This window comes from Pristiophorus japonicus, chromosome 14 (assembly GCF_044704955.1).
Source record: "Pristiophorus japonicus isolate sPriJap1 chromosome 14, sPriJap1.hap1, whole genome shotgun sequence".
Classification (NCBI taxonomy): Eukaryota; Metazoa; Chordata; class Chondrichthyes; family Pristiophoridae; genus Pristiophorus; species Pristiophorus japonicus.
Window position 1 is genome coordinate 180,063,274 of NC_091990.1, and position 25,405 is coordinate 180,088,678.

General features: G+C 44.8%; 1 protein-coding gene across 21 annotated transcripts in view; it reads left to right on the top strand.

Annotated features, from left to right (window-relative positions):
• Window positions 1-25,405, top strand: part of sox6 (SRY-box transcription factor 6) — a 656,189-nt gene that overhangs the window by 517,846 nt on the left and 112,938 nt on the right. For all 21 annotated transcript variants that reach the window (XM_070899905.1, XM_070899904.1, XM_070899902.1 and 18 more), the window contains one exon: window positions 11,156-11,235. In XM_070899905.1, the coding sequence (XP_070756006.1) occupies window positions 11,156-11,235 (80 nt within the window). The remainder of the gene's footprint in view (window positions 1-11,155; window positions 11,236-25,405) is intronic.

Sequence of the window (25,405 nt, forward strand, 5' to 3'; positions counted from 1 at the left end):
ATGGAGGGGGCTCGACAAGGTAGATGCAGCGAGGATGTTTCCACTCGTGGGGGAGTCTAGAACTAGGGAGCAAAGTTTTAGAACAAGGGGTCGCCCATTTAAAACTGAGATGAGGAGGAATTTCTTCTCTCAGAGGGTTGTAAATCTGTGGAATTCTCTGCCCAAGAGAGCTGTGGAGGCTGGGTCATTGAATATATTTAAGGCGGAGATAGACAGATTTTTGAGCGATAAGGGAATAAAGGGTTATGGGGAGCGGGCGGGGAAGTGGAGCTGAGTCCATGTTCGGATCAGCCATGATCTTATTGAATGCTGGAGCAGGCTCGAGGGGCCGTATGGCCTACTCCTGCTCCTATTTCTATGTTCTTATGTTCTTTTTCACTCTTTTTTTTTCCACCCTCTTTTCACTTCTTTCTTCTCTTAACTTTCTGTTCTCCATCCTTTCCTCTCTTCCTCTGATCATTTCTTCATTCACCTGTTCGTTTATGACTCCATTTTCTTTGCTCTGCTTTTTCTGTCCTAACTTTCTGTTAATGCTGTCTACTCTTTCCTTTACTTTCCTCTTCCATTTTTCTTTCCATCTTTATTGCCTTCTTTCCTTCCTTGCCTTCTCTTTCTTTACTCCCTCAAAAATTGTTTTTATTTAAACATGGAATGCGATGGCATGATTCACGACACAGAACCACACGTGTGTTGCTGGTGCATGACACCATCATGGTTGACAAATGCCATTGAGCTTTCGCAGGCTTCAACAGGGAACTTACTTTTTTCAATTTACTTTCAAACTATAAAATCTTCCACAATCATGATTCTTTTTACATGCGTTCCCTGCCGCATTCTTCACATCATTGGCACATTGTATTCGATAAAGTCCAATCCACTTCAAAGAGCAAAGGCATTTAAGGTGAGGACGGGGATCTTGAAATTGATTCTTCTGGGCATAAGGGAGCCAGCGGAGCCTCGCACGCAGTGGCTGTGTAGGCCATGGGTCATGGGTGAAGACATAAGCCGCAATGTTCTGGGTGGCTTTTAGTTTATGGAGGCTGGAGGTGGGAAGACGAGCAAAGAAAGTAGAAAAGTCCAACTTCAAGGTAATAAAGGCATGGATTAAGGTTTCAGGGGTAGAGGAGGTATGTAGAGCAGAGGCGGATGCATTTCGGAGGTGAAACAAAGTGGTCTTAATGACTGACCAAGTGAGCTTGGAGTTTAAGCAGGTTCCACATATCTAGGCTGAGCCTGAGGTGACAGCCGGCAGGATAATGGAATTGAGACCAGAGGTGTTAGCGAGATTGGAAAAGGATGGCTTCAGTTTTGCTGCCATTAAGTTGGAGGAAATTCTAACCCATCCAGGTCTGAATGTTGGATAGGCAATTGGGTCAGAGGCAACAGCTGTGTGAGCGATTGAGGAGGTGGAGAGGTAAAGCTGAATGCTCTTCACGTCCATGGGGAAGCTGAATCTACACTTCTGGATAATGTCAATGAGGAGGTAGCATGTAAATAATGAAGAGAGCCAAGGATGGAACCATACAATACACAACAGGTGACTGTGTGGGCATGGGACAAGGTGGAATTTGAGCCAATGCAATGCCAATGATATAACAGGTAGGAGTAAAGCTGGACAGGAGCTGTGCTACTCAGGTTAATATGTCTCTACTTATCTGTAGAATAACTCCACGAGGCCTAGTGCTGTGCTTGAACTGCTGTGACCTTAGTCTCTTTATTGTAACCCAGAGTGAGGCAGCAATGTGGTGACCAGCCTTTTATACAGCTCAAGCCTGAGCCTCCCACAGTTGCACCCTCTAGTGGTACCAGCATAGTATTATATAGAGTATACATATATGACAACATTCCCCCCCAAAGTCTTTGATGCGAGTTAGTTACAGGTTGAGGCGATCTGGAACTCTGCACTCCCTGGTTGATCATCTGAGTGCCACTTCTGGCATGGGTGAGTTGGTCGGGCCACTGCTGTCTTGCAGCGCTTTTGGTCTGATTGGACTGTTGGAGATGGTGGGATCATCCTCATGGTTGGCAGCGAGGTCTGTTGCTGATTGGGTGTGTGTAGGTGGATCGCTGAAGGTAAGATCCTCTCTCGGTAATTTCTGGTTACCTGTAAATCGCAATTTGGTCTGGTCCAAATGCTTTCTGCACGTTTGTCCGTTCAGCAGTTTGACAAAAAACACTATATTCCCCTCCATGGCTAAAACAGTGCCAGCGACCCATTTGGGGCCATGACCATGATTCAGCACAATCACCAGGTCATTTACAGAGATGTCGCGTGATACAGCCGTGCGATCATGGTACATGTTTTGCCGATAACGCCTGGTTTCCACCTGATTGTTGAGGTCAGGGTGGACTAAGGAGAGCCTGGTTTTGAGTGCACGTTTCATTAGTAACTCCACAGGGGGGACCCCAGTAAGCGAGTGGGATCGTGCCCTGTAATTGATCAGCACCCGGGATCGACAGGTTTGTAAGGAGCCTTCCGTGATGCGTTTCAAGCTCTGCTTTATGGTTTGGACTGCCTGCTCCGTTTGGCTATTGGATGCAGGCTTGAACGGGGCAGACCTGACATGCTTGATGCCATTGCGGGTCATGTATTCATTGAATTCTGAGCTGGTGAAACACGGACCCTTGTCGCTGACCAGATTTTCGGGCAAGCCATGGGTGGCGAACATGGCCCTGAGGCTTTCAATGGTGGCGGTGAACATGCTGGATGCCATTATTACACATTCGATCCACTTGGAGCAGGCGTCCATTACAACGAAGAACATCTTTCCTAGAAAGGGGCCCTCATAGTCTACATGGATCCTGGACCATGGTTTTGAGGGCCAGGACCACAGACTAAGTGGAGCCTCCCTGGGGGCATTGCTCAAATGTGAGCAAGTGTTACACTGGTGCATGCATGACTCCCAGTCCGAGTCAATGCCGGGCCACCAGACGTGGGACCTGGCGATAGCCTTCATCATGACTATGCCTGGGTGGGTACTGAGTAGGTCGCGTATGAAGGTTGCCTTGTCTTTTTTTGGCAGGACGACATGGTTGAATACATAAGAGGCAATCCAATTGGATGGATGTTTCATCTTTATGACCGTGAAACGGCTTTATCTCATCTTGCATTTCTCTTGGGACCGCTGACCAGCCCCCATTGAGGACACAACTTTTTTACAAGAGATGACACAAGGTCCTGGTTGGTCCAGGTCCTGATCTGGCGGGCCGCTACGGGTGACCCTTCGCTTTTGAAGATGTCCATGACCAGGCACATGTCTGCGGGCTGCGCCATTTCCACCACGGTGGTGGGCAACGGTAGCCGGCTAAGGGCATCGGCGCAGTTCTCAGTGCCTGGCCTGTGGCGGATTGTATAATCGTAGGCCGACAGTGTTAGTGCCCATCTTGGGATTCACGATGAAGCATTGGTGTTTATGCCTTTGTTTGCCGAAAACAGTGAGATTTGGGGCTTGTGGTCGGTTTCTAACTCGAACCTGAATCCAAACAAATACTGGTGCATTTTTTTTACCCCATAGACACAGGCCAAAGCCTCCTTCTCGACCATACTGTAGGCTCTTTCGGCCTTGGATAGACTTCTGGACGCATATGCAACCGGTTGGAATTTGCCCGCTGCATTTGCTTGCTGTGAAACACACCTGACACCGTACGATGACGCATCACATGCTAAAACTAGACGTTTGCCTGGGTCATACAATACAAGCAACTTGTTCGAACACAGCAAGTTTCAGGCCTTTTTGAAGGTGGCCTCTTGATTTTGACCCCAAACCCAGTTGTCTCCCTTGCGTAGCAACTTGTGTAACGGTTCGAGCAAGGAGCACAACCCTGGAAGAGAGTTACCGAAATAGTTGAGGAGTCGCAGGAATGAGCGCAGTTCCGTTACATTTCATGGTCTGGGTGCATTCTTGATGGCCTCTGTCTTCGAGTCCGTGGGCCTGATGCCATCTGCTGCAATCTTCCTCCCCAGGAATTCTACCTCTGGTGCTAGTTGATCCACTTGGATCATTTCAACCGGAGTCCGACTGTTAAGTTGACTTAAAACCTCTTGCATGTTGTGCAGGTGTTTGGTGGTGTCGTGACCAGTGATTAGGATGTCATCCTGAAATACAACAGTGTGTGGAACCGATTTCAACAGACTCTCCATTGGAAGATGGCAGCAGCCAAGTGGATCCCGAACAGGCACCTGTGATACAAAAACAGTCCCTTGCGTGTGTTAATGCATGTTAATTTTTTCAATGACTCAGCCAGCTCCTGGGTCATGTAAGCGGAGGTTAGATCCAGCTTGGTGAATGCCTTTCCCCCTGCTAATGTCGCAAAGAGATCATTGGCTTTGGGTAGCGGGTACTGGTCCTGTAACGGAACTCGGTTTGATCGTTACCTTGTAGTCGCCGCAGATTCTGACCGTGCCATCGCTCTTTAGTACCGAAACAATCGGGCTGGCCCACTCATTGAATTCGACTGCTGATATGATTCCCTCGCGTTGAAGTCTGTCCAATTCGATCTCCACTTTCTCCCTCATCATGTGGGGGACCGCTCGAGCCTTGTGATGAACAGGCCGTGCCTCGGGGACCAAGTGGATCTGCATTTTGGCGCCTGTGAAGTTGCCGATGTCTGGTTCAAATAGGGATGGGAACTTGCTCAGCACTTGAGCACAGGAAGCATTGTCCACTGAAGATAGTGCTTTGACATCATCCCAGTTCCACCGAATCTTCCCCATCCAGCTTCTGCCAAGCAGCGTTGGCCCGTCGCCTGGTACAACCCACAGTGGCAATTCGTGTATCTCTCCATCATAGGATACCTTTACATTTGCGCTGCCAAAATCTGGGATCAGTTCCTTGGTGTAAGTGCGCAGCTTTGCCTGAATCGGGCTCAGCTTGGGTCTTTGTTCTTTGTTGCCCCACAGCCTCTCAAATGCCTTCTGGCTCATAAGTGACTGACTCGCCCCCGTGTCCAACTCCATGGAAACAGGAAATCCATTTATCTTGAATTTCATCACCATGGGACGACTTTTGGTAGTGAAGGTGTGCACCCCATGTACTGCTTCCTCGGGCTGAGTCACCTCTCTAGCTTGTACTTCATGATCCTTGCAGGATCGGAAACCTCCTGCTAACTCCTCTGCCACGTTTTGAGTCGCAGTTCTTCTGCACATTCGCTGTGGGTGGCCCTTTTGGCCGCAGTCTTTGCAAACATAGTGTCTGAATCGACACAGACGGGCCCGATCGTTACCCCTGCAATGCTAGCATTTTAAACGATTCACATTTACACCCCTTGGCGGACTCTGAGTCGGACTAATTCTTTGATCAACAGTTATTTTCTGCACAGTACTTGCCAGTGAGTTTTGATTCTGGGAGAATCTCAATGTTGAGGTCGTGAACGCCTGGCTTAAGGTGATGTTCCGCTTCACATTCCGTCCTGAAAACGTCCCGCAACACATTGTTGAGTTCACCAAATTCGCACGGTTCCGAGAGCCTTCATAGGTCTGCGACAAACCCTGGCCCTCGGTGCGGTGATGTGTGTAGAAGCGATACCTGGCCATCGAAACCTGAGTAAAGGCTTCACCCTCTGTAAACTTTTCTAAACTACCAACGGCAGCCATCTCTGTGTGTAAGTCCGTGATCTGTTCTCGTCGCCAGTTAATATATCTCTACTGATCTGTAGAATAACTCCATGAGGCCTAGTGCTCTGCTTGAACTGCTGTGACCTTAGTCTCTTTATTGTAACCCAAAGTGAGGCAGCAACGTGGTGACCAGCCTTTTATGCAGCTCCTGCCTGGGCCTCCCACAGTTGCACCCTCTAGTGGTACCAGCATAGTATATACACAGAGTATACATATATGACACAGGTGATCTGTGGAGAAAAGGTATACAAGGAGGATGGAGTGATCAATAGAAGAAACTAAAGGAATATTTACGTGTCCCATGAGTCATTTTTGAGCAGGCCAACAGTCATGTTTTACGTATTTTTGTTGAGTTTAGTATAGAGAATACAAAGTTTTAACACAAAATGGCATATCAAGCAGATAAATAATTCATTGTTTACTAAATGAAAACCATCAGCGCATGGAAACCAGAGTGGAGTAACTTAGCCCATCAGCAGGAAGCCCTTTAAATACCCTGCTCGACTTTGCACTCCATTGATTTAATTCGGGAGGCAGGGGCAGGGGGTGTAAAACGAGCGGCTGACCCAAACCCGCCAGTTTTTCACCAGGCGAGTTAGATTAGAATTACCCCAGTAAGTCACCCACTGAAGTCCGAAGCAAATGTGTCTCATCGCTTGTAGGATGTGCTGAGGATGTGGTAAAATCACTATCGCAGGCAATGAATCGCACTGCTGCAGCGGCTGGGGAAAAGTTAGTAGGTTCATGACCTGGAAATGGATCTCAAGCTTCTAAATCCTGAGATTAAAAAGTAAAAATGCGAATGCTGGAAATCTGTACAGAAAATGCTGGAAATGCACAGTGAGCCAAACAGCATCGAGAGATTGACATGTCCATGTTTTAGATCCTTTATTGTATTCTAATCAAGGGTGCCACCTCTAAACGTTACCTTATCTGTCTCTTGACTAACCTGCTGTGCATTTCCAGTTTTTACACCAAGGACCCCTGATATGTTTAGGTAATGAGGCTCTAAGACTCCAGCCCATGTGTGAGTTGTGAGATTTTTACAGACATGCATCCAATCGTCTTATATGTAGCCGAAATACTGATAGTCTATCTTAAAAATAGGCATTGCAGCTTGAGCGAGTGATAAGACATTTGAATCTGTGTAACACACTATTGTGTGACTTGTTAGTGCTGGCAACGGTGTTCAACGGTGAGAGAGCAGAAGTATGGAAGCTTGTTAGGACATGCTTCCTGTTTTTCAAACAAATTAAATAAAAATTGTTCCTCACGCAAGCATTCTTAATCCAAAGAACAAATTTGAAAAAGATTGCTACAGCATGTCCATTGAATGCATGCCAAGGAGTGACAAAGTGGAAGAGGATTTAAAAGTAAACTAACAATCTTAAAACAGTGATTATGAAAACAGTAAAGGCAACGCACTTTGCCAGTGGTTTGGTTGATAAATGCACTGACCAGAACAGAAGCTGAGCCATACAGACCAGGAAGGTCTCCAGTCTGTGCTGAAACAGCTGATCTTGGCCAAAGCTAATAAAAACGATGGAGCGGGCTCGATGGGTTGAATGCTCTAATCTTACTCCTATGTTCCTAAAACAGCAGTAGGCATGCCACAGTTGGCCAGAGTGCTGGATTCCAACTCTTACTGTCATTCAATGACCCAAACTTAAAATAATGTGCGTGCACGGATGTCGGATGAGTATAGTATACAGTGTGGCCATAATGCTCTCCACAATATAATAACTTGCCTGTAGTCATTGTCTAAACATGTAGAATGATGATTGAACAATTAGGTGAGGTCCCAGAGAACACCCAGAATTCTTGGAACCATACACCAGCATCTTCAAAAGAAGAGAGAAGAAAATCAGAGGCAATGAAAGAGTATGAAGTTCTTTCTTTAAAGCTTTCTTCTGTACTTGAAAATTGCTGGATTTTCATGACCAAACATGGTCACGTGGGAAACACTTATGCCTTGCTATATTGACCGCTTGGAGTATATGAAGTGCACATACTGGATGTTCCTTTTACTCCCCCTCTCCGACACCACCATTTATTCAATGATCTGGTGAAAAAATAACAAGTTACAATTCAAAATCACTTGAATGCAAACCACAATTTTTTTTTAATTGAATCTGCTCCAGGTAACTGCAGTTACAATTTGTTTTACAACAAAGCTTTTTAAAAAGAAATAAAAAATAACACTTTTGAGCAGCTGAGGGGAAGATTCCAGCCTCAGGTGAGTTTCTGAACACAAAAGGGCGCGGTATGCAGGAGTGCACCAGTGAGAGACAGGCCAGGCCAAACAACTGCAGGAATTCAGCTGTTTCTAAGTGCAGTAGCACAACACCTGTAAAGTGCTGCTGCAGGGGATTTTCAGATTATGATTTTAATGAATTTGACATGAAAAAATATTTCACTCCATGTAAAACAGTGTCTGTTGAGTTCCCCCTTCACTTCCCTACCCGTGCTCCCCTTCCCTCTACACCCCAAAAAACACACTCTCCATGTCACATCGTATCATTGCTGGCCCATGCTGCTGATTTTAAAGGATTTTTTTTTTTAAGTTCAATCAAACAATCCTGGCTGATCATTTTATATTGTTATTTTATCACTTAAATTGTTCGAAGAGAAAAACAAATCTTCTAAAGTACTAGACCACAGGACACCAAGACGAGATAGTATTCGGAAATGCAGCATAGCAAAGCTTTAAGAGCAGCTAGGAGAGAGATCTTTATGAAGCATGTATATCTTACTGTGGTGCTTGGATTGATGAAGTACAGATTTCTTTTTCTGTGCTTGATTCATTGGGTCACAAAGACGTGCAGCTCAATTGAAAATGTATGTGTGAGAAAAGCAGTGTCCAACTTGCAGATAATTTTCTTTTTCCCTTTAGTGCTGCTCCTTAAAATATTTGATTCCATTTCTGCAGAGTTACAGACTTTGATATTCCATCTGATTGCTTGTCCACTTACCAACAAAAAGTAACAATAATAAGTGCTAATGCAACTTGATGAAAATTTATATAAAATATTTGTTCAGTGAGTTTTCTTTTGGATTGAAATATTCTAAATATTAAGTTTTAACAAAAAGTTCTAATAACATTTGTCCTTTTTAATCGGTGCTCCACTATGGCAGCCTATCTTATTAGGCTGGGCTAACAACCTCGATTTTTCTTCCTGGTATCTATGGTACTCTATCTGGCAAGACCCCCTTTCCCAGAGAAAATATAGATCCTTTCTCAAAGTAAGTGTTTAACGGAATGCATCAGCGGCTAGGGTGGGAGTGAGAAATTACAAATGATGCTTGGCTACCGGACTGTTAATATTAACTAGCTCTTCTTATATTATGCTACAGTATCCTTCCATAATATATTGTTTTAAAACCACTCACAGCTTGCTGTTTGCACTTAAACAGAATAGTTCCGTTATTTTCAACAACTTTAATCACATTTTAGTTCTTGTAGGTTTGCTGTCATCTTTTTGTGAGTGTACTTCTTCCATAATAGAATAATTTAAAGAGGAATATGCACAGTAACTGCTTGTCGACAAAACACCCCGCGCCCGCCCCATACCCCAGTTAGCTCTACCTTTTAGATTGAGCAGATAGGATAGCCCAGCCCTCAGGACTTCTCTATCAGCATTATCACCTTGACAAACATCATGAAACTCATGAGTGAAGTAGTCAGGTCTTCATCAGTTTTGTCTTTCCCAAATGATTCAGTTAAAACTGGCAAGCTCATCCATCGAACATCAGTTAAGACTGAGGGTTGAACTTGGTCCTCTTCCTGAGAATCCAACACTTTGCAATGGTGTCTTCAGAGCAATCATGCACCATATAGCTAGCGTCTTTAGTGTTTGTGAAGTCCAACCAATCGTCAACTTACATTGGCTCCCGGTTAAGCAATGCCTCAATTTCAAAATTCTCATCCTTGTTTACAAATCACTCCCTGGCCTCGCCCCTCCCTATCTCTGTAATCTCTTTCAGCCTCACAACCCCACGAGATATCTGCGCTCCTCAAATTCTGCCCTCTTAAGCATCCCTGATTATAACTGCTCAACCATCGGTGGCCATGCCTTCAACTGCTTGGGCCCTAAGCTCTGGAACTCCCTCCCTAAACCTCTCTGCCTCGCTACCTCTCTTTCCTCCTTTAATACGCTCCTTAACCAAGCTTTTGGTCATCTGCTGTAATTTCTTTTTCTCTGGCTCAGTGTCAAATTTATCTGTTTTGTCATATCACTGCTGTGATGTACCTTGGGACGTTTTACTACGATAAAGGCGCTATATAAATAAAAGTTGTTGTTGTCAAACTTGGATAGGTGACTTGCAACAGAGCACCACTTTTAAATAGATTATTCGTCTGTCAATCTCAGGCCTGTGTTGCTATTATCTTGGAATCAACTTAATGCCCTTTCTTTTATTATCAGTTTTGACCTTTTGACACCTTTTCCCCCAAAGTTTGATTTTGCATTAGTGGATACTTGTTCATTGCTGATTTGTTGTTGATGTCTTTTAGTTGTCACTTCCTGTTACTGTCACTTCCTGTTACTGTCACTTCAAGCTTCCACTTGTAACTTATATTTTCTTGTTACAGCAACTTAATTAGACAATAGTTTGGAAGGAAGGTTGAAGGCACATTCACTTCTCTCCCCCACAGAATCATTAATACTATTTGTTCATGAAAGCTTGTTGTAGTTTGTTGTTTTTGAGATGCTCCCAAGGAAGTGCAAAAGTAGGAACCAATGGATCACAGGACTGAAACAGTATTCTTGACCTGAACATGCAGTGTGCCTTTCCGTGAGGTACCCTGGTAGTTCATTTGTCATGTGCTCAAATATAGGTCTGCTCGCCAACTTGAAGAGCTCATTGGAAAGGTCAGACATACAGAATCTCTGCAACCATGCTCGCACCTCAACAAATTTATATTTCTTATTTCATTTTGCCTCTCCTCCAATAAAATATCCTGTTGGATTGAGGCCCTACTATTGTCCCTTTTTGACCTGAAAAATGACCATTAAATCATCCCACTGTATACACAATATGTCTTTTGTAAAAAAAAAGACTCGTGTTTATTAATTTAAAAATTTGATTGACATTTATTTACTGTGATGTGCCAGCATACTGACCGCCACCCTGTAGGTGGGCAATGATTCAAGTTGAGGCTGGTCGCTACAGTTTAGAGCTGTTTATGAGATTTGTTTCAGTAACTGTGACCTCGTTGTATGAATTAAAACACACTGGCAGGAGTCTTTTGATGTAACTTTTTTTTGTGTGTATATCTTTTTTTTTACCCTAAAAATGAAAAGAACCGACCCTTCCCAATTTGCTCTTTTTGTTTTACCAGTTTGCCTACGAGCCATCTGTGAACAAAAGTTCTGAGTCCGCACTGCATGTTTCTGCCCAGATGCGGCTTTTGTTCGGGCAGATGTTCGGGCTTAGTGGAGCACTGTGGTGCAAAGGCAGCGGCAGAGCCTCTGTTGGCACATGTTCGGGGCTATTCTTCGCTCATTGTCTGAACCTGTGTGCATTGTTCTTCATCGACAGGTGATAGCTACCCTGTGCAGCTCATTCCGTCAACAATGGCAGCTGCAGCTGCGTCTGGACTTAGCCCATTACAGCTCCAGGTATGTGCCATAACAAAGAATTCTGGGATAGGAGCCAAAACATAATGCTGAATGCCAGTCTGAGCACTTGAAATGTTTTCTTCTTTCCACAGTCAAGCAAACTTAACACTTTAAGTCCTGAATGAATAGGAATGTGGCGAATAGGTGTTCTGGTTAATAAGTTGTAGAACACAGTAACGTCTTCTTAATGCAGCCTTCTGGGGTTTTTCAGTGTGGCTCAGTGCAGTCCAGCTCCTGGTCACACTCCCACAGTTTTACATTTGAAGCCTGCTGCTGGTCTCCTGCAGGCTGACTGAGTGCATGGAGGAGGTATTTCCGATAGTAGATCCCACAGAGCAAATAAGGTGGCCAGTTTACACTGGGGCGTGTCGTAGGCTGCACAGAACAGCTGCATTGGGAGATGACGATCTTTAAGGTAATGTAAAAGTCCCAGCAACACATGTATTTTTATATGCGTACAGCTGTGCAGTAGTCTGTAGCTGTGGGTGTGTTTATATCCATACGCAGTACTGAGGGAGTGCTGTACTGTCAGAGGTGCCGTCTTTCAGATGAGGTGTTAAACCAAGTCCCTGCTCAGGCGTGTGTGAACGATCCCAGGGCACTGTTCTCCCAGTGCCCTGGACAATATTTATCTCTCAACTGACCCCACTAAAACAGATGATTTTGTCATTAATCTGTTTGTGGGACCTTGCTGTCTACAAATTGGCTGCCGCGTTTGCTTACGAAACAACACTTGAAAAGTGTATCATTGTAAAGCGCTTCAGGATTTCCTGAGGATGTGAAAAGCACTGTGTAGATGCAAGTTATTTTTTGCTTTTTTTTTATATGTGAGTGTGCGCGAGTGTTTATTAAGCATGTAAGGGGTGATTTTCCGAGTTTGTGCTGTCAGCGGGAAGCCTTTCCCACAAGCTGCACATTAGCAGGAAATTGTGGGTATGCTGCCCATGATATGTCTCCCAGCTGGATTTAACACGGGCAGTGGCGATATTAAAGTAGCACATTCCCCCCTCTCCCTCCCCCCCCCCCTCACCCCACCACGGCCCCACACCCTCATAGTTTTCAGCCTACCTCTTATATATCCATGATTATATTGGGGTGTATTCCATGGCCAGGGGTTCTCCTTCATGACCTAACCCAAAAGACCATTCTTCAGGAGGGAGCTGAGACAGTGAGTGTTGGTGGGCTGTGTGTGGGCGGCAGTCTCAGCTGAGCTTGTTTCTGCCTTCACCCAACAGTCGCACACACACTCACACTTTCCAACAAGGGTCACTGGATAACAACCACGAGCAAGAATCATGGTTAATCATTTTCTTTGCTAGCCCAGGGACCTCTGGCCAACTGTAGAGGTGCCAATCTTGCTGAGATCGGCCAACTGCTTTGACATTGGGGTACAGTGGGGTGCTAAAGCCGTCTGGTCCCAATACACGGGTCTTGTGCAGGCAACTGCAATCCGAAAGTAAATTTGTCAGATTTGCTAAGACCAACAGCTGGAAAGACCTATTTGTACCTGGGACATCCTGACTTCTATAGCTCAGCACCACAACCGACCAATCATTGGGAGCATCAACCCGTTGTGTGTTTTTCTAACGGGAAACCCTCTAGCTGCTTTTATATTGATGCCATTTTAATTAGGATTCTGGGAGAGTGGCATCCTTCAGCCAGCAGCCAACACTTTCATCGTGAAATCCTGCCCTCATATCCCAGTGTCAGACTCGCAGGCCGATGAAAAACAAAGTGACCCAGATATAAACATTTGGAGCCAGCTCACAGATGCTGGTCTCCTAGAATCTGATTTATAAACAACGCCAATATAAAAGCAGCTTTTGTGCAGTATTTATGTTCTGAGTCACCGTATTCCTAAGAGAGGCTGTTACATAGCAGGCTATCCTGATAAGCAGTATAGAGTCCACAGGTCCTATTGTCATGCTTGTTAATGAGATTTGACTCTACGATTTTTGCCACAATATTACAAAGAGAGAGGACGAGTGCATTCACCGGCTGTCTTGCCTACTATTGTTAATTAAAAGCTTTCGCCTCACACTTGGCCCTTGGGTAGTGAACTGTTAATGTGGGAGTAAAAACACTGAACACTGCCTATTTTCAACAAAGCCGATAACGACAGATAATGTTTAAGCATTAAAACTTTAAACGGCCAGAATTGTTACCAAACAAAGCAAATACTTTCTGAAAAATGTGATATGTAACTTTTCTTCCAGATACAGTAGTGTAATTTGTCCTTCACTGCTTATCGCTTAGAGCTTTAATGAGCCTTGGCAAGTCCTAACAATGCATGCAGCTGCAATACAAGCACCAACAGTTCCACCATCAGATCGGAATTCATGTACAGTATTCGAACGGAGAGAGAAACAAATAGAGGGGAAAAAAAGAATGAAAGAGGAATGCACAGATGCGGGGTTAAAGAGTCTTCTTCGTAACTGTAAACAAAGTATACTTTGGATAATGACCTTTTGTGGTAATGTCGGGTGCTGGTCAAAGGCAGTACTGAAGCATTTCTCAACACGCCTCAGGGGCGAAATAATGGTAGAGCGAAGGCCAAATAATTCTATTTTTAGTGGAGCAGCACAGCAGATGGAGTCATGAATAGTCATATATCTGAAGGAAGGCCGAGAGGCTTTAAACATTAATTTGGATAATGTATTTATTTAACCCTGGGAACAATTCAGAAACTATAACTCTGAGGGCATTGCGTGTATTTGACCTTTCGAAGCAACCGAGAAGAATTTTACAGTATTGTACTTCCAGCAGGTTTTAGTGTTTCCCCGTTTGTTCACAAAGTTACAAGATGTGTCCAAATACAAATCACGTTCCAGGAGCTTATTCTGCCACTTCCTGGTTCAGCAACAGCCGTGAAAAGTTAGCGGTGCTGTTCCAGTCGGAGCTTTTTGCTGCGTTGGTTTCGTGTAGTCATCGACAGCTGACAGCCCAGAGTAGCACAGGCCGGTCGGTGAATCCTAATGGGAGTAGCAGCAAATGACAGCAAAGTCGCTGGATTGGTCAGTCCAAGGTCAAGTATACAGACACTGCCGTGTGTAAAGGAAGAGGTGAAGCTAACAGAATGAATTTAAATCCTGAGACCTTTCGGATTATTTATTAAAGAGACTCAGAGGCAACTCATGTCCTCCCAGACAATTGATTTTAATGATTTGACACAGCGAGATAAAGTAATACAAGGGGCTTATAAAACATAATTAATGTAGAGTCTTTTACTAAAACATTCATTGATATACTGTGATATAGCACACATTTCCCCTTTAGTAGAGAGTGATATAAAATGCTTTTTACAAAATTGAGCTCTCGTGTTAATATGCTACTTATGAGATTGTCACAAGAGGATCTTGGAGGGTCAGTGTGTAATATTAACTCCAAATCTTATAACACCAGTGGCTAATGGAGCAAATAATTTTACAATGCAAACCTAAATTAGTACTTTATTGCTGAAAATATGTTTGGCCAGCCATTTTTTGATTTTATTTCAACACATTGATGTAAATTGCTTCGAACATGTTGCGTCATATGCATGCTTCCATGACGAAAATATCACATGAATCTTCAGTCTCTCCTCACTTCCAAAGTGAGATTTCCCAAATATGTTTGATGAAAACAATCCACCCCCCCCCCCCCCGACCCCTTTTTTAAACTATTTTATCCCCGGCCATTCATTCAAATAAGGGACAAACCTGATCAGTTCCTAATTCCATCCTGTCCCAACAACCCAAGGTTCATGTTTTATCATTCACTACCTAAGTCTTTCTGGAATTCTGGCCGAGCAAGTTCATGGTGAATGAATTGAATTAATGTTGTTCTATATTTTTGAAATGTGACCTTGCCCTGACCTAAACCTCCTCCTATCAGCTCACAATTTAAGTACTTCCTGAAGATAGAAGTTATGCAACACACAAGAACTGGTGGTCATTGAGGTCTCATTAACTCGATGACATAGCATTAGTATCTCTAGATTCCTTTCATGATAAATTCTCTAAATATCCTGGACTATTAGCATGGAATTCAGCTTCCTATTAGTTTTATCTTTGTGCGGGGGTGGAAGAGTCTTAACTGTATTTTGCTGTCTTCCAGTGTTACTTGCAGGAGGCATGTAGGGAATAGGCAACTTTTTTAATGCAGTCAGCATTATATCAATCTATAACCATAATAGTCAGTTTTTGTCTGTCCTGGGTTTTGTCTGTCCTGAGTTGGGGGCTGGGGGCTGGGAGCAAGTGGTCCGGACTGAGTGACAGTTGCACCGACCAATGGGTGATCAGGGCCCGTCCGGCCTCGCAACCAATCAGGGCGGGGAGTGATGGGTCTGCTCCAGTGAGGAGGATGCAGCGGGACCAATGGGTGCGGGCACAGGGGGGGGGGGCGGAGTCGAGAGCAATGCATGGTGGGAGCAGCGGGTGAGAAAGAGGGGGAGGGAGGGATGGAGAGAAAGGGAGAGGGAGGGTGGAAGAGACTGGGATGGAGTGAAAGAGAGGTTGGGAGGGAAGTAGCGGGTTGCAGGGAGAAAGTTGTAGGGAGGGAGAGAGTGTGAGGAAGAGAACATCAGCATTGATTCGCTAGACAAAGAAGATACCAGCCTAAACAAGTACTCTTGCAATAAAAAATACTGGCCTAGAAATCCTGGTCGAAGGCTTCCTGCGAGTGATCGACAGAAAATGTTAAAATATACAGCAGGTGGTGAAGAAGGCAAATGGTATGTTGGCCTTCATAGCTAGGGGTTTTGAGTATAGGAGCAGGGAGGTCTTACTGCAGTTGTACAGGGCCTTGGTGAGGCCTCAGCTGGTGTTCAGTTTTGGTCTCCTAATCTGAGGGAGGACGTTCTTGCTATTGAGAGAGTGCAGCGAAGGTTCACCAGACTGATTCCCAGGATGGCTGGACTGACCTATGAGGAGAGACTGGATCAACTGGGCCTTTATACATTGGAGTTTAGAAGAATGAGAGGGGATCTCATAAAAACATATAAAATTCTGACGGGACGGGACAGGTTAGATGCAGGAAGAATGTTCCCGATGTTGGGGAAGTCCAGAACCAGGGGACATAGTCTAAGGATAAGGGGGAGGCCATTTAGGACTGAGATGAGGAGAAACTTCTTCACTCAGAGAGTTGTTAACCTGCGGAATTCTCTACTGCAGAGAGTTGTTGATGCCAGTTCATTGGATATATTCAAGAGGGAGTTAGATATGGCCCTTATGGCTAAGGGGATCAAGAGGTATGGAGAGAAAGCAGGAAAGGGGTACTGAGGTGAATGATCAGCCATGATCTTATTGAATGGTGGTGCAGGTTCGAAGGGCCGAATGGCATGCTCCTGCACCTATTTTCGATGTTTCTATGATGCGCACGTATCTGTTGCTGCTGCGCTCATCAGCGACTCTGGTCCTGAGGCCTTCATTCAGTGCGCATTGGAGCACGTGCACATCGGGACGTTCGTACGCTGGAGCTGGAGTCACATGGCTCTGGGCAGCCAATCCAGGTACAGTATTTTCTCATTCATAATAATGGGAACTCCGTAAGTAAGAGTTCTCGTTATTACGATTGACAAACACCCACCCCCCCCCCCAACTACCCAAACAAAAATAAAAAATAGAAAAAATACACCACATATTTAAGATTCATTTAAATTAAAGTTATTAATGTCTTATGAAAAAATATTTATATTCCCGATTTTTAAAAAAGTTTTTTGAATTATGGTTTAAAATAAACTTACTTTAATGGGCAGGGTTTTTAACATTAAAATGTGTTTTTAAAATTTTATTTTACTGTGTTTTTGTATGTTTTAAAACTTACGCCTGTAAAAGTAGGTTATGCATTCGCTTTTATCAGGCGCAAGAGTTTTCAGGATGGGTATATACCACAATCTTGCCCATGCGAATGTCCTGGCTGCCGAGATGCGTGCGATCTGTCAAGCCAGAACTCGACAGATCGGAAAAGCTGGTTTTCAGCGCATGCACATTGTGCGCTGAAAACCGGCTTTTGCGAGGCCTCGCCGGGTCTGTGTACACTCCGTATGGACCCGGGATGGCCGGGATTTCTCAGCCAATAATTTGACCACAAATATTTTGCGGGTCTCTGCTAATTTTAAATTATTCTGGGGTTGCCATCCGATATTGTGCCAATCAAACCTACCACAACACACCAGGTTTGAACATTGCTTTGTCAATCCTTCTTGCTGTGAGTTTAATTGCAAAATAAGATTATCTTTTACAGTATATATCACATGTGCATCATCTGCAGGGGTACAGTTATGGCCAACTCACACGAAATTATCTTTTTCAAAATGGCTGTGATTCAAGCTACTTGCTAAAATGTTGTGCACAACTGATTATTATTCTGAGCATGGGGAGAGTCTATGGGCTCGAGTTTCCCTAACCTGTTTTTCTGGCGCCCTCGTCCGAGGTGCATCGTTTGTGTTCGCTTCCAAGCGCGCTGAAAAAAGACGTCGGTCCTCTGGCCACTCCCCAGCCTCTCCTCCGTCGTGGCGTGGATTGGGGGCGGAGCCAGGTCCCGCCGCTGAAATATCGATTGGTCAAATCAAATCGCACGGGGTAGCCTGGAGGAGGAATTCATAGAATGCATACGGGATTGTTTCTTAGAACAGTATGTTACAGAACCAACAAGGGAGCAAGCTATCTTAGATCTGGTCCTGTGTAATGAGACAGGAATAATAAATGATCTCCTAGTAAAAGATCCTCTCGGAATGAGTGATCACAGTATGGTTGAATTTGTAATACAGATTGAGGGTGAGGAAGTAGTGTCTCAAACGAGCGTACTATGCTTAAACAAAGGGGACTACAGTGGGATGAGGGCAGAGTTGGCTAAAGTAGACTGGAAACACAGACTAAATGGTGGTACAATTGAGGAACAGTGGAGGACTTTTAAGGAGCTCTTTCATAGTGCTCAACAAAAATATCTTCCAGTGAAAAAGAAGGGCAGTAAGAGAAGGGATAACCAGCCATGGATAACCAACGAAATAAAGGAGAGTATCAAATTAAAAACCAATGCGGATAAGGTGGCCAAGATTAGTGGGAAAATAGAAGATTGGGAAAATTTTAAACAACAGCAAAGAATGACTAAGAAAGCAATAAAGAAAGGAAAGATAGATTACGAAGGTAAACTTGCGCAAAACATGAAAACAGAAGGTAAAAGCTTTTACCGATATATAAAATGGAAAAGAGTGACTAAAGTAAATGTTGCTCCCTTAGAAGATGAGAAGGGGGATTTAATAATGGGAAATGTGGAAATGGCTGAGACCTTAAATAATTATTTTGCTTCGGTCTTCACAGTGGAAGACACAAAAACCATGCCAAAAATTGCTGGTCACAGGAATGTGGGAAGGGAGGACCTTGAGACAATCACTATCACTAGGGGGGTAGTGCTGGACAGGCTAATGGGACTCAAGGTAGACAAGTCCCCTGGTCCTGATGAAATGCATCCCAGGGTATTAAAAGAGATGGCGGAAGTTATTGCAGATGCATTTGTTATAATCTACCAAAATTCTCTCGACTCTGGGGAGGTACCAGCGGATTGGAAAGCAGCTAATGTAACGCCTCTGTTTAAAAAAGGGGGCAGACAAAAGGCAGGTAACTATCGGCTGGTTAGTTTAACATCTGTAGTGGGGAAAATGCTTGAAACTATCATTAAGGAAGAAATAGCGGGACATCTAGATAGGAATAGTGCAATCAAGCAGACGCTGCATGGATTCATGAATGGGAAATCATGTTTAACTAATTTACTGGAATTCTTTGAGGATATAACGAGCATGGTGGATAGAGGTGTACCGATGGATGTGGTGTATTTAGATTTCCAAAAGGCATTCGATAAGGTGCCACACAAAAGGTTACTGCAGAAGATAAAGGTACGCGGAGTCAGAGGAAATGTATTAGCATGGATAGAGAATTGGCTGGCTAACAGAAAGCAGAGAGTCGGGATAAATGGGTCCTTTTCGGGTTGGAAATCGGTGGTTAGTGGTGTGCCACAGGGATCGGTGCTGGGACCACAATTGTTTACAATATACATAGATGACCTGGAAGAGGGGACAGAGTGTAGTGTAACAAAATTTGCAGATGATACAAAGATTAGTGGAAAAGCAGGTTGCGTAGAGGACACAGAGAGGCTGCAAAGAGATTTAGATAGGTTAAGCGAATGGGCTAAGGTTTGGCAGATGGAATACAATGTCGGAAAATGTGAGGTCATCCATCTTGGGAAAAAAACAGTAAAAGGGAACATTATTTGAATGGGGAGAAATTACAACATGCTGCGGTGCAGAGGGACCTGGGGGTCCTTGTGCATGAATCCCAAAAGGTTAGTTTGCAGGTGCAGCAGGTAATCAGGAAAGCGAATGGAATGTTGGCCTTCATTGCAAGAGGGATGGAGTACAAAAGCAGGGAGGTCCTGCTGCAACTGTATAGGGTATTGGTGAGGCCGCACCTGGAGTACTGCGTGCAGTTTTGGTCACCTTACTTAAGGAAGGATATACTGGCTTTGGAGGGGGTACAGAGATGATTCACTAGGCTGATTCCAGAGATAAGGGGGTTACCTTATGATGATAGATTGAGTAGACTGGGTCTTTACTCGTTGGAGTTCAGAAGGATGAGGGATGATCTTATAGAAACATTTAAAATAATGAAAGGGAGAGACAAGATAGAGGCAGAGAGGTTGTTTCCACTGGTCAGGGAGACTAGAACTAGGGGGCACAGCCTCAAAATACGGGGGAGCCAATTTAACACCGAGTTGAGAAGGAATTTCTTCTCCCAGAGGGTTGTGAATCTGTGGAATTCTCTGCCCAAGGAAGCAGTTGAGGCTAGCTGATTGAATGTATTCAAGTCACAGATAGATAGATTTTTAACCAATAAGGGAATTAAGGGTTACGGGGAGAGGGCGGGTTAGTGGAGCTGAGTCCACGGCCAGATCAGCCATGATCTTGTTGAATGGCGGAGCAGGCTCGAGGGGCTAGATGGCCTATTCCTGTTCCTAAATCTTATTTTCTTATGTTCTTATGTATGTTCTTAAAACAGTGCCGGTACCCGTGCACATGCGCGCTAGAGTCTGTGTGCGTGTGCAGTAACTCCTGGCAGGCTGTTTCTGCAAATGCGCGCTGCAGGCTGTGTGGGAGGGGCCGAAACAAGCCGGCCCTAGCCCTGGCCAATTGGGCTCCCTCATCGGCTGCCCGTTGCGTTCCCTAAGGTAGGACTTCTATTTTTTATTTGGTATTTACTGATTGATTTTGGTGCTTTAGGTGCAGGGTTCCATCTATTTTTTTATTTGTTATTTATTGATTGCTTATTACTGTGGTCTTGGTGCTTTAGGTGCAGGGTTCCTTCTGTTTTATTTGTTAATTAATTGCTTATTACGTTTTGTGCTTTGTTTGCTCGTGCTTTAAATGTAGTTACTTGCACCGATTCCTTAACTCTAGGTAAGGTTTTTCTGTGCAGACAGAAGTGGCAACATACGCTGGCCTAAGTTAGTTTGGAGCAGCTATTTGTTGGCCAAACACCTAAAACAGGGGTAAGTGGCTGGGAACGCCCCCTTTTGGGAAAAAAAATCTGAACTAAAAAAAAACCTAACTAACTCACTTACACTGGCACAAATTAAATGGCCAGAATTGCAACTAAAAAGATAGTTCAGCAAAATCAAGTTGCTCCAAAAAAAAAAGGGGCAACTCGTGGGGAAACTTGGGCCCATATATAGAACTGGAAACATAGAAACATAGAAACATAGATAATAGGTGCAGGAGTAGGCCATTCGGCCCTTCTAGCCTGCACCGCCATTCAATGAGTTCATGGCTGAACATTCAACTTCAGTAATCCATTCCTGCTTTCTCGCCATACCCCTTGATCCCCCTAGCAGTAAGGACCTCATCTAACTCCTTTTTGAATATATTTAGTGAATTGGCCTCAACAACTTTCTGTGGTAGAGAATTCCACAGGTTCACCACTCTCTGGGTGAAGAAGTTCCTCCGCATCTCGGTCCTAAATGGCTTACCCCTTATCCTTAGACTGTGACCCCTGGTTCTGGACTTCCCCAACATTGGGAACATTCTTCCTGCATCTAACCTGTCTAACCCCATCAGAATTTTATATGTTTCTATGAGGTCCCCTCTCATTCTTCTGAACTCCAGTGAATACAAGCCCAGTTGATCCAGTCTTTCTTGATAGGTCAGTCCCGCCATCCCGGGAATCAGTCTGGTGAACCTTCGCTGCACTCCCTCAATAGCAAGAATGTCCTTCCTCAGGTTAGGAGACCAAAACTGTACACAATACTCCAGGTGTGGCCTCACCAATGCCCTGTACAACTGTAGCAACACCTCCCTGCCCCTGTACTCAAATCCCCTTGCTATGAAGGCCAACATGCCATTTGCTTTCTTAACCGCCTGCTGCACCTGCATGCCAACCTTCAATGACTGATGTACCATGACACCCAGGTCTCGTTGCACCTCCCCTTTTCCTAATCTGTCACCATTCAGATAATAGTCTGTCTCTCTGTTTTTACCACCAAAGTGGATAACCTCACATTTATCCACATTATACTTCATCTGCCATGCATTTGCCCACTCACCTAACCTATCCAAGTCGCTCTGCAGCCTCACAGCATCCTCCTCGCAGCTCACACTGCCACCCAACTTAGTGTCATCCGCAAATTTGGAGATACTACATTTAATCCCCTCATCTAAATCATTAATGTACAGTGTAAACAGCTGGGGCCCCAGCACAGAACCTTGCAGTACCCCACTAGTCACTGCCTGCCATTCTGAAAAGTACCCATTTACTCCTACTCTTTGCTTCCTGTCTGACAACCAGTTCTCAATCCATGTCAGTACACTACCCCCAATCCCATGTGCTCTAACTTTGCACATCAATCTCTTGTGTGGGACCTTGTCGAACGCCTTCTGAAAGTCCAAATATACCACATCAACTGGTTCTCCCTTATCCACTCTACTGGAAACATCCTCAAAAAATTCCAGAAGATTTGTCAAGCATGATTTCCCTTTCACAAATCCATGCTGACTTGGACCTATCATGTCACCTCTTTCCAAATGCACTGCTATGACATCCTTAATAATTGATTCCATCATTTTACCCACTACCAATGTCAGGCTGACCGGTCTATAATTCCCTGTTTTCTCTCTCCCTCCTTTTTTAAAAAGTGGGGTTACATTGGCTACCCTCCACTCCATAGGAACTGATCCAGAGTCAATGGAATGTTGGAAAATGACTGTCAACGCATCCACTATTTCCAAGGCCACCTCCTTAAGTACTCTGGGATGCAGTCCATCAGGCCCTGGGGATTTATCGGCCTTCAATCCCATCAATTTCCCCAACACAATTTCCCGGCTAATAAGGATTTCCCTCAGTTCCTCCTCCTTACTGCAAATATACTACCTATTTTTAAAAAGGTTTGACAAACCTGACTTTAACAACTACAGATGCATCAGCCTAACTTCAATAACAGGTAAAAGAATGGTAACTATTCCTAGGGATGGGCTGAAGCCTAACCTGTCGAGTAGTAATTTAATTAGACTGAGGCAGAATAGATTTAGAAAGGGACGACCCATGGGCATGTTACAGATAAAATTCCAGACAAAAGGCTTCTAATTCAACTTAAAGCCACAGGAATCCAGGGTAGAACATGGAATTGGATAAGAAGACTGTTTAAAAACTAGAAAACAGAGTATTCATGGGGAATATTAAGGCAGACTGGGGGAGATATTGAAAGGAGTTCCTCAAGGGTGAGTGATTGAACCTCAGTTATATCCAATCTGAATAAATGAGCTGGATATCCAAACCAAATGCAAGTTCGGCCAGTTTTCTGATGACACTTAAAATAGTGTCAACCGTAAGGAATGTGAGGAATATATATATTTTAAATTTTAACTATTTTTGCAGTCAACTGTACCTAAAACCTTGCCCTACCCTATCTTTGTAGAGTGTTATTCTTAACACTCAGGAAGACCCTGGAACCCTACCTTTCTGGTTTCAGACAGCTGCACTCAAGGTCTAGAGAATTTATCAATCCAAAGTATTTATTTGGAGATCACCTTAGCATAAATTTGGGTTTTGTTGATATTAATTGGAGTAAGAAAAGATCTTATGTGTAATAGAATGCTTTGTTTGTGCCTTAATCCAGTTCAGTTCGTAGTCATCATCATCATCATAGGCAGTCCCTCGAAACGAGGATGACTTGCTTCCACGCCAAAAAAGGATGAGTTCACAGGTGTTTCAATGAAGGACCTAATATTCCAGGTCCTGAACTACATGTTGAAGGGCGGTAGATGCCTGTGCGTGGATTTTTTTTAACGTGGTGTGGCCGTTGTATACCAGCCACCACACGGGCTTGACAGAGCTAGGTCTTGGTCCAGTGGCAAGGGTTATCCAGACGACTGGAGACCAGCTCTGCTGCACGGGCCTAGTGCGCGCACATATCTCAGTGTGGGCTGGGCCCGTGCTGCCCCTGGGCCCCTGGCCCCGAACCCACGCCTCTCCTGGGCCCCGATCACGTCCCTCCACAGTCTCTCGCCGCTCCTGCTGTCTCTGCTCACGCTCCAATCACCGACCTGGCCTGTAATGACGTCTCTCTCCGCTGCCGTCGTCCTCCTGCACCAGCTCGCGCTGCTCCCTGAAATAGTATGCCTCCACGCTCGTAGCACAGCTCATAGCACAAAACGGCTCAATCTTTGGCCCATAATTAAAGCAGAAGACCACAACCTCGTGTCATGATAATACCCAGCCGGTCTCTTGCTTTCTCACTCTTCATAGTGATAGTCCTCTAGTAAAACTTACCTTCCGTTTCCTGAACTGGTAAATCCGAGATCAAGAATAGAATGAATGTTCCATTCTGTGGCCTTGACATTCCCTTCCTTGATGAGAGCAAATCGACATCCCTCGTTCAACCCCTACAAAAAAAAAAGAACCTTCTCTTTCAAAGGCATTGGCCCCGATACTTGTAGGAGGGTGGAGAGGATGCAGTATCATGAGGGAAAACCCAACAAGGCTGGGGATGCGGAGGCCCTGACGAATTTAAAGGCGGGACTTCATTAGAATTTTGTTCCTACCATTTCCTGCCCAGCAAATTGACAGGCTGCCGGACGGGAAAACCAGCAGCAAGAGGTCGCAGTCGGGGAACTTTGGAAGTTCCCCAGCAATTGGGAGTCAGGGAGCAAGAGATCGGTGCTTGGTGGGGTGGAGGGGGCGGGGGGGGGGCGGTGGAGGTCGGGGGGTGGGGGGAAAGAGAGGGTGGCGGTGGGGGGGATGAAGGGGGAGGCCAGAGATCGAGGCTTGAAGGGCGGGTGAGGTCACCGATCACAGCAGGGGAAGAGAGAGGCCTCGATCGACAGAGGGGAAGCTGAGAGCTTCCTTGATGGGCGGTGGGTGGGGAGGGGGGGGGCGGTGCGGGGGATGGAGGCGGGGGGCACTTCTATTCCTCCTAGTACACAAAGTTGGTAATCGGCTGCTCATCGCGCGAATCAGTCGGCTGAAAATCGGACTCAGCCTTGTTTCTGCCCAGGTGGTGTGGTTGAAAATCACCCCTAGTGCCTGCAGGCTATTTGGCCTTAGAGGACGGAGCACAGCTAAGTCCAGCACTGTCTGCATCTGATGGTCACATGTGTACTTTCTGACAGGGGCCATTGGATAGGAATCAGGAGTAGGATCCCTGGCTTATTTTACCCTTTCGTAAGTCAATAATAAGGAGGCCAATTATAGTGCCTCCGCTGGCCCCCTGACTGAGGTCACAAACCATGAACAGAAAACTTTCTTTAACAATATAAGAGAAGAGTACAGGCTCTGTGTGGACTGGACATGATCTGTGTCTGAAGGCACTCATGGACACTCCCTGTGCTGAATCTTCCAGATCCGCACTCTCATCGCTCCCTCTGATATTTTCAACAGATGAAAATCAAATTTGTCAAACCTGTATTCCGAGCCAACATTAAATTGGAAATTGATGTAAGCATGTTCGGACCAAGCGCACTGGGAATGTTTTATTTTAAACCACTTATTTTGTTTTAGGAACAGTCTCCTTTGATTGTGAGGCTAAATATACAAATCTTATCAGAATTTTCTTATTTAAGAAATTAATTTCTGAAACAGGATTTCAGTAATTTGTGCGTTCATGCAGGCAGTTTCTGGCAAGGCTGCCAGTCACAATGCCAGACAGATAC